Genomic DNA, 14,445 nt, shown 5'->3' on the forward strand with positions numbered 1-14,445 from the left:
AAACTCGGTAATTCAAAGTAAAATGATCAACGTTAAAAACTTTAAGATAGCATTTACACACTATTACGTAGTGCCAAAACAGTTGTTTAATTAGCAAGTGCCAATTTAGTTATTCTTCACAATAAAACCTTCAAAACTTTAAATTTCAAGAAATGGATAGCATCTATTACACACTAAACGTAATGCCAAAACAACCAAGTTCCAATTTAGTTATTTATTCTTCCCAATAAAATCTTAAATTTGATAAAATGGATAGCATTATTTACACACTATACGCAATGCCAAAACAACCGAGTACCAAATGTTGTCTTTTTTCACAATAAAATCTTCAACACATTTAATTTCATAAAATCCAAACAAGTATCTCATTCGTGGCCTATTGGTTATACCATAACCACACACTACGCGCATCCCCACGGGATCGCCGAGTCAACCCTGTGACTCTACGGTCTCTGCAAGACCCGACCTCCGCCAGAGCTCCCCGCGCATCGCGCACCCACGGACTGCACACAGCAGATACCGACTTCTAACGGGCTACGACTACGGTGAAGCCTCTGGTACGGTCTGACCAGCCGAACTGAGATCCTCATTCTCAATATTACACTCGCTATCTTTACATCTAAATCATCAAATGGTACGTGGCTATCTGGCATTTTCCTCAATCTATCGTGAGCCCATTAAATGTTAACCTATTTGTTTGCTGTCACAGAACTACCTAAAATTCACGGTTCCCAAAACAACGACTCTAATCCGCAATTAAAATGTGAGATCAAAAAAAACCTTTCACTTTTTCTTTATTATGAAACTAACTAAAAACATGACCAAATAGTCAACTTTACCAGTTTTATATTTTGTCCTATCATTTTAGTTAAGGACAAAAAAACCTTTTCAAAATTGTATGTAGGTACCAAAATAAGTCAACAATAGTAGAATGAAACTCAACGTGTTGATCTCACTGATCAAAATGTCACTAAATCAGAATCAAGGTAATGAGTTACAGTGCTCTAACAGTTGCATCCATTCGGCAACTTGACACACGTCATACAGCTGACACACGGCGACATATGAACCACCTCTACCCGGTGTTCATCACATGAATATGGACTACCTCCATACGGCATCCAACATCGACCGATTACACCACCAAACCAAACGCACGCCACCCACACGTGGCCGCACAGAAACAGAAAAATAGATCCGAATTTTACTCCTACGTTTACGAATGATTGTAATGGTGTACGCAGTCTGAGCCAAAGCAACACATAGTAATATGGTACAAAAATAAAAATTATGTTAACCATGAAAACAACGAGTTTCATTCTTCGATTGCAAACTAATGTTTACCAAAAAAAAATGAATTTACTTTATCATTAGCAACAGATGAGTTTTATTCTGTTTAGAATTCACAACCTAAACAGAACAAATATCTCAACAATATCCCAATATAATGAGAACTGCTCACCAGATAAAGTATCTGAGTCCAAAGGTGTGTTCTTATTCGTAGACCTCACGATGACCAATTCACGCACGAAAACTCAAGGCTTCAGTTGCCACTGCTATCGCTGCTGCAGCATCAGATGAAATCACGACGCGACGTCGTTTCATAGCTGGCCATTACTGAAATAATAATTTGCACGGTATCAGTTTCCTTGTTTACCGAAGTAAAAACTCAAAGGGAAACAAATTCACAAATAAACAACGACTGGCATTGTCTTAGATATGAGATTTAACAATTATTATTTTATGAACTTTCTCTGATATTAAAATAAAACTTGAAATGGACAAACAAGTGTGAGCACGTGTTTGTTTGTCTTTAAACCTTTACTAAATAAAACGGCTTATTTAAACTGCTTAACCATGGCACTAAATAAAATTTAATAATAAACAATTGGAACGAAACCTGTCCCCTTTTTTCCCATTCTCCCTGTGCTGCAGTTTCTGCGATACTGGCGTGATGGCACACATTCCTAGATACCACACGTTGTGTAGACTTGACTGTAGCACACTGCAACATACAATTTCATATGCGTAGCTTCTGTTTTCACACAATAAACAATTCGAGATAGATCACGAATTAAGGGGTAGGTATTACTCTAATACTGGCAATAACTTGTCAAATTTGATAAACTACGGAACGTTACAGAATACGGATCTTGGAAACTAACAAAATCAGAATAAGAATCTTTGTTTTGAGAGCAAAAGACACTAAATAATTTTAACACAAACAATAATTACGCTTTTCGAAATTTTATAATCACTACGTTTCAAATGATTCTCGTCAAGTGTAGGTATTCTCAAACTTTCCACAAATGGGATCCACAATTCACCAAATAACATTATGAAATGAACTCACCTGCATTCAAGGTTAGACAATAGACACGTGACCACGTTTCTAGGTTAGGAATTAGCTCGCAATAAACAGCTCCTGGAACTGGTCCCACGTTACGGTAAACGACACAGTGTAAGGACGACTCAGTAGTAAATCTCCGGCAGGGACGACGCGGTCGGCATTTTTCTGGATATCTAGGAATTCTGAAGAATATTATTTCCAGATTTTTAGAACTGTTCTCCATACCCCCATACTGCCGTCCTATCACTAGAACCCCTCTAAGCTGCATATTACCAGTTTTCATTTGGATAAATATTCTTAAATAGGAAAGAATTCCCCATCGACTGGTCTTGGAATCATATTTTTATCATTTTTAGTTACCGAGATACAGAGTCGACATACCTCGCTAAGTGTACTATTTTATAACCCTTTTCAATAGTATAAAACCGCAAACCCACATTTGTCTTCTATAACTTATATTAAAGCGCTTAGCAGTTGTTTATCTTCATAGTTTTATCACACGATACATAACTATAACAACGTTACTTGACATAAGCTTCATAAATTCCCATTAAAGCCGTTTAATTACGTTATTACATTTTATAACATTCACTTTTTTAAATAAAATACTACGCTTAAACACGGCTAAAGTCCTTTAACCGTGTATTTAAAGACTTTCATTGTAATTTCGGTTACAAATACATCACTAAAACCTAGTTACTGCGCTTTACGGTGAATTTATTACTAAAAAATATTCATAATGCCACACTGAAACAGGACAAACCAGCAAAGCTACGCTAAAACCCCGCTAGTTGTAAAAGTATACCTTCCAAAGTTATTGCGCCAGTCCGACAGTCGGCCGAGCGCGAGCGGCTCGCGCGCAGAAGGTTGTGCGAAGGCTGTAGTGACCGGTGAATGAACATTTTCTCCTTAAAATGTTAAGAAACCGAAGACCAGGTAAGTGTTAAATATCTTTTTTTTAAGGTTTTTTTCAAGCACAACTTGCGTTTTGCTAACGTATTATCACACGTTTGCCGCGACAAGTAAATACCTAACTCATAAGTTATTCGATCAAGAGCCCAGTTAAAACTATTGTGTACAAATAAAGCGTAAACAAAAAAGTCAAGAAATTACATTGTACCATCCTATTGCTATGTAGGCATTGCCATAGCCACATACATTTTGTAAGCATTTTTTTACCTTACAATGTTTTAGTACCTATGTAGGTATGGATTACTTGCGCAACATTATATTACCGTCAAGCTGATTTAATAATGCAGTCAAAAATCAAATTAATTAATGTTATTTCTTTTAGGCTTGTTACGAACTTCAGGATACAAACGATAACAGAGATCTGCGAATAAAATGAATACCGAAAAACCGACCACAAGTCATCACACCAGCAGTAAGTTTAATAAATGTAGAACAGAAGGGGATTGCTCAACTCGATCTTTACCAAGGAACATTCTATCGTTGTGTATTGTTTCAAGAATTTTTGAGATTGATACCTCAGAATTCTTTGCCTAACTTAGCCACGTCGAACGTTTCTGCTTTAATTTTCAATGCTGTCGAAAATACATCAATTTAAAAACTCCCTTTTACTGGTCCAAGCTAAAACCGTTGCTGACGATCATCGAATTTGGGTTTATCCTTCGTTGTAACAAAATCGAACAACGTTTACTTCTTTAATCATTCGTAAAATGCTTCTCATCTTGATATAAGGAAAGAAGGTTTTTGACTATTCCGTCGCAGACGCATTGAAACTACAAGTGATGACTCGAAAGAAGAAGAACTCTATACCTAGCATGTAAAAATTGTAAAATGACAACATATGTATCATCCAAAATGAAGCTTTATCTTGATTTATCCGCTCCAATTCATACAAACAACAAAGAAACAGACTTAAATTTAACCTAGTTAATACAATTTTAAGCAATGATGCACCTGATTTTACCAGAAATTGTTAACAAAGATCTCTATATTGATTCTAGTTTAAAGAAAAAAAAAAGATGTATGATATATAAGTATTCTGCTGTATCAATTCATTCAGACCCTTCAAATCCAGAAGTTTTACATACAGAAAAGGAGGACTGACCTACACATAAGTACATATAACCATTTATCGATGTAGAACCACCGTCGATATAGAGTACTACACTCGTAATATTAATATTAATAATACAACTGTCGAAAACCAAACGCACAAAAAAAGAAAAATACATTTTAAGAAGAACGGAATCAAGCAGAAAGAGAGAAAATTATTATGTCAAACAATCCTTAATGTATTTTGAATTTTTGAAGTATAAAATAAATAAAGATTGCTATTTTCACTTGCTTGGCGAATAATAAATGAAATCCGTGTTTCTTTTTGTAAGAACTGCCAATGTCAACCGTTTTTAACCTTATATAACTCGGTAATAAAAACATTATTTTAATAGTGTATTATAGTAATAATACGAATAACTTTGGATATCCAAGAGCGACACCTTTCGCCGTGTCGGTATAGCAAATTGATTTGTTGCAATGTAAAAAGCGAATTTTATTGTTTCATATTAATGTTATGTTAGTTTTCACTAATGTTAGAATATTATATTAAGTTTAAATATGTTGATTTGTAACATAACTTATAACGAGGTTTTTTATGCATGCAAATAAATGGTTACAATATCATACAGTTGTCTTTTGTTCATTTAACAAATTGAATTGCTCTTGAAACTTAGTGCAGGTACTGCAGGTAAACGGGACATTGCTAAAATGATAAACTGCTTTTAAAAAGAATGACAATGCTAAAACCTAGTAATCGTCGCTGGTTTGTCAAATAGCGGGCTTTTAGATTAGGAATGCATACAAATTATTTCGATGTTAGTTAGTCATTGCATAGCTTAAAAACGGTTACAGCATTTTTTTAGAGCATATACGATAGTATAAAATTGTTTAGCGTCTTTGCGGTTATTAAGCTATGTTTTTAGATTATTATGCAATGCTCAGTTACGATTACTATAAACACGTAAATTTACTTTGCCGTTATTAAGCCATGTTTTATGTATTATTCAATCCTAAAAAACGGCTAAAGTATACTTAGCCGTGTTTTAACAGTAAAATCATACATATTTTAGGAATTATTTGCATAACTTAAACACAAAATGGCGAATTTCTAATAAATTAAACAATATTTAATTAAATTGATTTTAAATAATGTTAGCGTGAATTTAGTTTTAATTTAAGAATAAAAGAAATCTGGACTAAATCGAAACATTTCCTAGAGATATGGGTTTTTATGTTTTTTGCCCATATCTCAAAACTATCATTTGTGGGTTAGATGGGTTTTAGTGATAGGACGGCAGCATAAACACTTCAGTAACGAAATGTCCTCGGCACCGACGTCATTTTCACACACACGTTAACACAGCGCGCACACGCGACCGCAACTGTCCAACTCAATATTTCCCAGTTTTGCATGTAGGTACTCGCTGCGTGCGAGGGTAGTTTTTCGACGCACTGCGCGGCGAGAAGTTTGTAAGTAGAGTTATTACTGCTATACTGTGTAAACAATTTGCGAACGTAGACGCTGCTCCTTTAAACACGTTGACACATTTTTTAGCGGGTACTTCCTCTTTTTTTTTTTCACGGTTATGAAAACGAGTATGACCGTTTCCATTCTTATCACTCATAATAAACAACATTTTCCTTGATCGCTTCATAGTCACTGCAACTTGCGGATGGCGACGACAAGCTGGTCGCCCTCCAATGGTGCGTTGGCCATACACACGTCGGCGGTAGCACACCATGTCATGGCGTTGGTTTCTTGTTTGTCGGGTTCCAAGTCCGGAAAGGTCACCCGTAGAATTGTAGGTTGATATTGACGAACTTTTCAGTGTCTCGATAAGGGCGCGCATTTGTTGATTTTGCGCTTCGAGAAATTGCCAATATGGCGGCACTTCCGTTCCGGTGCAATTATTTTGCGTCTCTTTGCCTCGATGTGATCCCACCTTCTGATGTCGGGGACAGGTCAGGATTGGCACCATTTTCAGACATCGGGGCGTTGCTGGGTCATCGAGGATTGAGACGACGACGATAGTAATCAACGATTTATTTTACACACTTTAAATTTTACAATAACTGATAGGTAAACAACTTGGTTTAGAACAATTATAGCGTGGACAGTTCCGAGGAGGCTCTAAGACTTCTTGTCTCTAGCGTGGTCCGCCAGAGAGTGCTGGGTCTCAGGTATCCCGGCTCCGTCCTAGCGCACGAAGTGGGGACAACAACTGGTTGGGTGGACAACTGGTTGGTTGTGACGTCAGCTGTCCAGCTGCAACTCTTCGCGCGCTGCGCTATAATTGACTATCCGTGCCAATATCCGGTCTGTCTCCGACATATATATTTATTTACACTGACGATCTCGGAAACCGCTCTAACGATTTCGCAGAAATTTGTTATGTGGGGGTTTTTGGGGGTGAAAAATCGGTCTAACTTATCCTTAGGTCCCGGAAAACGCGAATTTTCGAGTTTTCATGCGTTTTTCTTCGCGCGCCATCTCGTGTACAGTAGTTGTACTGTTAAGACAGAATTCTTTCGGTCGATGTAAGTACTATTTATTGCAAACACTAGATGGCGACACAGGTCAAGGCTAAAACGAATAGAAAAATACACTATTTGAGTTTTTGTGGCGAAATGCGCGCCATCTCGTGTGGAGTAGTTGTGTTGTTAAGGCTGAGAATTCTTTCGCTCGATGTAGGTACTATTCATTTTTGAACTAGATGGCGACACATGTCAAGGATACGAAACAGAACCGAGCGAAGCTCGGTTGCCCAGATATTTAATAATTAAATGTCACCACAATTTATTACAAATGTAATTAAGGAAAGATTAGATTACTACTCCAATTTTCTGGGCTCTTCCTGCAAGTGAAGTCCAAATCCAAAGTGTCTAAAATACCTAACGGTGGACGGCTCCAATGATAACGCTTATATATTATGTATAGCTTAGCCATAGAGGAAATAAGTAAGGGAAGAGTTGTAACTCCATACATCAGTAAATGCGAGTTATTTGTAGTGACATCTATCGTCATTCACTCGTCAATCACGCGCCAACTAGCGTAAATTATCAGTACTGCTACTTGTCAATAGACGTCACGACGAACAAAAAGTCTATTGCTCAACAATTTTTAGCTAATATTACAATAGTATTAATCAGTACTTTGCTTTCAATTACTTCAGCTTATAATATAAGGTGTAAACTGTTTTAATATTACATTTTTGGCAAACGCAACACTGTCGGCACCTAGTGTCGAGTAGCAGTACTGATAATTTACGCTAGTTGGCGCGTGATTAACGAGTGAATGACGATAGATGTCACTACAAATAACTCGCATTTACTGATGTATGGAGTTACAACTCTTCCCTTACTTATTCCTCTATGGCTTAGCTTAACGATTTTGTTATTCTAATACAATAGGATTGGATAGCATAACACATACCTGGTAGTGGCGACCTCATGACCAGCTTTCTAGCTTCCTCCATGGCTCGCTGGAGGTTCTGCTGGTTCTTGAAAGATTCTCTGCTGCGGCAGCGGCCGATCTGTGACCTGGTGCAATATTAAATCGTATTCAATCGTAATCGTATGTTATATATATCGTTGTCTGAGTACCTGCAACACAAGCCATCTTAGGACTCACCGAGCTCACCGTAGGACTCAGTCAATCCGTGTAAGAATGTCCTATAATATTTATTTATTTATTTGGTATAGTGAAACCAAATATAATAGATGTCTAGTGAGAACCCTATAGTATTTTTCACCTGGCAGGCAAGCACGGTCGCGTGACAAACAATATGACGTCAGTCTGTCTTTTTCACACTATTTGAAAGTGCGATAGGGACGCACCGATGCGATAAAGTTTATCCCACTAGTTAAAAATGTTCTAAATTACGCCTAATATGTTCGTAAAATATTTTTTAAACAAAATGTTTTGACATAAAATATACAAAAAGTATACTATTTTTATATTAAATAAATTTTATCAAATACGAGAGAAAAATATAAAATAAATAACGCAATGTATCAAAAGGAACGTACTAGGAGCGGATGTTCTGTTTCATACAGGATGTATTTAAAAATAACAATATATTTTTCCCCTCACTAGCTCGGAAACACGTGTTTTGTCCTTTAATACCAGCGGGTAAAAACGCATTTTATCCACTAGTGGGTAAAGTAATTTGACCTTGAATAAAGTCAAATTAACTGATTTAAAATTGATAAAAGTAGGTGAATCTAGTAATAAAGATGATTTACCACCTGTGGAACTACTGGAAGCAGTGATAAACGCATTTTTTGCGTTGTAGTTTCCTCGCTATAGTGAGGGGAAAAGTATTGTGTTACACTCGGGTGCAAATGTATTTTACTTCTCGTGTGTTAAAAAACTACTTGCTCGTTTTTCAATTCCACACTCGGCGTTAAAATACAACTTTGACCCCTTGTATAACAAATAACTATTCAAGTTAGCAGTAACGTCGTGATTTTCTGTGATCTTTCTAATACCATTGGTATTAGTTATAATTATAAGTTACTTACGAGATCCCAGTTTGCATCAGCGTCTGATCCCACTTCGATGTGCTGGTGGACGCTACAGCGAGTTTAGCAAGCCTCCTGAACCTGGAGAGACCGTCTTCTGGCGGTTTCTCTCCCTCTTCTTCCAGAGCTACTGGGGCCACATGGAAGTCCTTCATCAGACGACGCTCCCAGACCTTCATGCGTTTGCCGAGGACCGCTGCGAAAGAGGGTAGATATTAAAGGATGAAGATGGAGACTTAAATTTGCTACGAAACTATAAGTATGAGAGAGAGAGAGAAGACCCGTCCACGTTTTACAAAAGCAAAGTCTAATCTTAATTATATGATGGTAGATTACGTAACATATTTTTTTATCATGCAGAAATGTTTGCGTGCGATACTACATATTCTTCCTTGAATTTGAAAACGTGATGAAATATGTATGTTAAAAACTTACTCTTTTCTTTTCGGTCAGTGAAAGACACATCCATTCCATTCTTCTCAAACACCTCAAGCAGTTCATATCGAAGAGCCGACACGTCACCCTAAAATAAAATAAATCTTATTTACATGGCTGGAAGAATAAAATATTGGAAATCGAACGCAGAGTCTGCGTTACATTGTAGTTATTTTGCACTTTTGCATCGCTGGATCAACCATTCAGCTTATGAATTGACACTACGTCGACAGCCGCATCACTGCCGCAGAAAGGATATAATATAAGTACCCGTAATGTAGTTTCAGTGACAATACGTCGACAGGCGTAGCACTGTCAGCGTAAGAGTTAATTATACACATGGTTACGGTCAGCTCATTCACGTCGTTTTCGGTAACCGGTTCATCGTCCATCTTGCGGTACATGGCCGACACGTAGCGCCAGACTAAAGCTCTCATCACGGCAGTGTAGCCTTGTTATACAAATGGTTACATTGGTTACCTTCAACTCATTGACATCATCTTCCGTAACCGGTTCATCGTCCATCTTGCGGTGCATTGCCGAGACGTATCGCCAGACTAAAGCTCTCATTACCGCAGTGTAGCGGACGTCGTGTTCTTTCTCCACTTTCTCCTGCATAAAGAAGATTATTATGACAATAATTATGTTTGTAGATGACCAGACGCCGCAGAAAGGTAGTCTGGCTCTGTCGCGCCAATACGCAAGAGCGATAGAGACAGATATAGCTACGAAAGAGAATTATCGTGAGCGTTTCGTGAGTGTTTGTGCATTCGTGCTACTCACAGTACGCACACAGTAGGCCATGAAGCCATGATATAAGTAGCGACACGTAAGTTTAGCACTGAGTGATATGTGGGGGGGATAGCTGCGCATGGGGACGCATACGCTTTGCCCCCTGTAACCCCTACTAATTTTTTTACTTCGGCGCAATAACGGTCAGCGCTAAACATACGTACCGCTACTTGTAACTAATAGCGAATTAACGTAACTTAACAAGACCTATTAATAACAAATGTAGTATAGAGGTATTTTCATCCCATGACCCAGTAATTATTCTATAATTTTCATTCAATGGCCTAGTTCATCTGAGTAGCCGAATGGCATTTCTCCGACGCCAAACGAAAGCGATACGCCGCTGGCTCTGTCGCGCCAATACGCAAGCGCGATAGAGATAGATATCTACTAGCGCTTCGTTTCGTGAGCGTTTCGTGAGCGATTGTGCCATTCGGCTAGCCACCCTGAGATGCCAATAAATCTCAAATAGTCTTTACACCTTAGCGAGTGCTGCCTCTGCGTGCGTCCCAGAGTACGTAGCCGAATGGCACAAACGCTCACGAAACGCTCACGAAACGAAACGCTCGTAGATATCTATCTCTATCGCTCTTGCGTATTGGCGCGACAGAGCCAGACTAACCTTTCGCGGCGTTTCGTTTTCGTTTCGCGTAGCACAGAAATGCCATTCGGCTACGGCACCAGGACACGAGCAATGGCAGCATCCGCTCGGTGTATCTTACATTTCATTATAGTATCAAAAGGGTCTCTACGTGTTGGCTTCGGTTCTGCGCACGCCTTCCAAAGGTCCGGAATACCCAATGGTATCCGTGATGGGAAAGATACATAAAATAATAAACGCCTTAAATGGCGCACGATGGCAGGCGGTTTGGTTGGAGCACTTGGAACAGCCATTAATACGAAGAAAAAAAGTCCATTTAGTAGGATTATATGTAAGCCCCATCGTCGTACTTCAATTCGTGGTAAATAAGTTAATCAACATTCCCAATACCAACCAGTTTCCCTGAACAGTTCTTAATCACTATTTTCATTACACAAGCCACAACACACATGTACCTCTTTCATCGGACTTATTAAAAAGCTCGTGCTGTGTCATCCTCTTAATTAAACTAAACCACTGAACTTAATTAATATGAAAATATATTTGAAGGTAAGGTTAAACCGAAAGTTTGCCATATCATTTAATATTGGACTCGAGTATGTCCTTATAATTATTATTAACTAGCTTTTGCCCGAGGCTTTGCTTGCGTTACAAAGACATAAAACGTAGCTTATGTCACGCTCCATCCCTTCAACTATCTCCACTTAAAAAAATCACGTCAATTCGTCGCTCCGTTTTGCCGTGAAAGCCGGAGAAACAAACAGACACACACTTTTCCATTTATTATATTAGTATGGATTATTATGTCTGCATAAACTACTTACATCCAAATGTCCCATTTTGTATGATCGGACGCAGTAAGGTTGTCAGAGCTCATCGAGGGTACTGAGTATTAGGGTCGGCAAAGCGCATATATCTGGAGTTGAAGACATATACTACATTGGCTACGGAGACTCCCTATCAAGCGGATCGTATGTTTGTTAGCCACCGACGTCGATAGTATAAAAAAACTGGTAACAATCTCTCTGCCGCTCTAAATGTGTCGTGATCAAGCAAAGTGTCCCACTCTTTCGCTTGCCATAAAGACACTTTGATAGGTTATTCGGATATCATTTTTAAGGTAAGCAATAAATAAAATTGAGACCTTTGACTAGACTCTGACACATATGCAACAGCAAAAACAGCAGGACGTTGAACGTTTATTAATTCAATTTACTCAGAACAGAGGGCGTACCGCGGCTACTGAAGTTTCCTCTGATATCTCTTTATTTTACACTTAATAAAACCATTAGAGGGAATGAAGCTTGGTTGTCATAAACGTTTTGCCTCTCTTCTCCGAACCGAAACGTAATTTACTTTCCGATTAAATTATAATGAGTAAATAGCAAGTGACATCAGACATCGCATTTTCTTGTGTTTTTTTACCTGACTATGCTTAAGAAAAAAAACGTCAAAATACTGTAAAATTCATAGTTTTAGTCGGTGAAATGCTACAGTTTCCGTTATCTAGTAGATATATTTAATTAAAGTTTCGATTAGAGCATCTTATTATATTGATACTTATCAGACTGGATTTTTGAAAACTAACTCACTAAATTAATTGTGATTTTTTCTCTGATGCACGTTTAGGTAAACCCGCGTATAGCGCTGGATTAGTCGATCTTATTTGTGAAATTTGGACAATTTTGAATACTGAAACTTGTAAATTTATATTGTAATCTGTACTCCAATCTTCTCAGACTACATTTTTGTTATAGGGTTTTGAAAAAGAGTAAACGAGGCTAAGACGATTTAAACTTTTTTCAGAAATTACCTAAAATTAAGTCACAATTTCTTTGAAAATCTACATGACATCGAAGTTATTTTTGTACTAAATTAATCTGCAACTTTTACTAAAATTGCTCTTATGCCTTAGTGATTATACATTTCTATTATCTATTTTTGGCAATTTTTTGAAAACGAACCTTCACCGTCACAATTATTACCACGTCTGGACATTTTGTAATTTTTGTTAGACCAAGTAGAAAAAGTCCTATGTTATATATTTGTAAACTACTCGCAAAGCCCTTTAATTTGATACCACACACAGTATGATTAAGCGCTCGGCTGCGATTTCACTATTTTTCACATGAAAGCCCTCTAAATAATAAAGTTCATTCTAGTAGACGTCGATTAAATCTTATGGAGGCAAATTACTTCCCAGATCTGCAGCTGGCATTAATTGCTGCGCCCTTGCATGGTCCATATTATGTACCGAACTAAGACTTTGTAATATGTATGCAATAAATGCTTATGACTTATGACTAATTCTTCCTAAGGGCCCATTTAGACGGTACGAGAACTCGCATACGAGTTTTATTACATTGCGGTATTTGATGGCTGTCCTGACTTGTATATAAGGTCATTTCTCAAAATTTTGCCACCCCCACCTGTCAGTACGTTTATGTTAGAACTTTTTTTTTAGTATACAATATCTTCATAAATAAATTATCAATACATATTAAAAGACAGTTTTTACATAGAGGCCTGATGCTTTGAAATCGATTTATTTTATATTAATGAAATAAATAATAATTGTAACTAAGTTTTGTCGTTCACCTTCCGTGTCCCAACGCGGAGTACTCGTGTTTCGAGTTGTTAAAAGTACACAAATTATTAACTTTACTTACCTTTATTGCTGTATTTTATTTGCATATATCCTTAACTTTTAAAACTAGACTATCTGATAATAGTATTACACTTATGTTCCAAGTTATTTGGCTTTAAAGTTTGTCCACGGCCGTTTTTGTCGTTGACCTGTCGAGACAAACTCGCAAGCACTGTGTGATCCCTACTCCACCTCTGCCACCCCACCCCGCATGAATCGAAGCCGACAGTATCGGCCATCACCTGCAAGCAACGGCACGTGCTCACTACGCCTTGATTAGAAAATAGAAAATTTTAATTACCTCGAACGGGAGTTTGTAACGGGTAAGTAGTCGTTATTCTGTCAATCATAATTTCGTTATTATTTGAGATACTGCATTAACTGTAACATATGTTTCGTATTTTGTAGCTTAATTTTTAGGCACCTAAATATTTAGTTCGTTCGGCAAATACTTTTTGAGTTTTGGCGAAATAACTGGCATTTTGTCGGTCACCTGTGCATCGTTCACCTGGCTAAAATAGGCAAGTGAACGACATTTTTGGACAGGGTGACGACAATAATGATAAATTTACCAATCGTAATAATACTTTTTTACACCTTCAATATTTGTTTTGTGCGTTAAATGAGAAAAGTATTACTGTTATATCGGTTTAGGCTGCATTTCTCAAAGGATTGTTGCTTTTTTGCGGTGTGTGTCCTTCACCTGTGCGATAAAACCAGGTGAACGACTCAGTGACAGGAAACCGACACGTCGATCACTTGTCATTAAGCCAGATGAACCATTACGAGGGGCGATCAATCGGATCAATAAGTAATGATAATGAGTATTAAAACATAATCTAGAATATGAGTATCCTTATATTTTTATAATTAAAAGTAACTCTTCTGTGATTTATTTACATATTTTAATTTTTTCATTTGTTTTTGCCCCCTTTAAAAAATGAAATCTTAATTATAGTCTAAATACCATGTCAGTAAGCAAGTGCTTGCTTGAAGTGAAGTCACTTCATTATACTTCAGAGTAGCTATTATATTACAATTTTATTTAAAGGAATTTTTATTTGATTATTT

The 14,445-nt window shown here is 37.4% G+C and overlaps 1 protein-coding gene across 1 annotated transcript in view; it reads right to left on the reverse strand.

Annotated features, from left to right (window-relative positions):
- LOC125236083 (transient-receptor-potential-like protein) overlaps positions 1–14,445 on the reverse strand; it is a 64,740-nt gene that overhangs the window by 11,513 nt on the left and 38,782 nt on the right. Inside the window, 4 exon segments of the mRNA XM_048142778.1 lie at positions 7,809–7,915; positions 8,900–9,095; positions 9,335–9,422; positions 9,815–9,946. Of these exon segments, the coding sequence (XP_047998735.1) occupies positions 7,809–7,915; positions 8,900–9,095; positions 9,335–9,422; positions 9,815–9,946 (523 nt within the window).

The sequence above is a fragment of the Leguminivora glycinivorella genome, chromosome 18 (genome assembly GCF_023078275.1).
Source record: "Leguminivora glycinivorella isolate SPB_JAAS2020 chromosome 18, LegGlyc_1.1, whole genome shotgun sequence".
NCBI classification, from domain to species: Eukaryota; Metazoa; Arthropoda; class Insecta; order Lepidoptera; family Tortricidae; genus Leguminivora; species Leguminivora glycinivorella.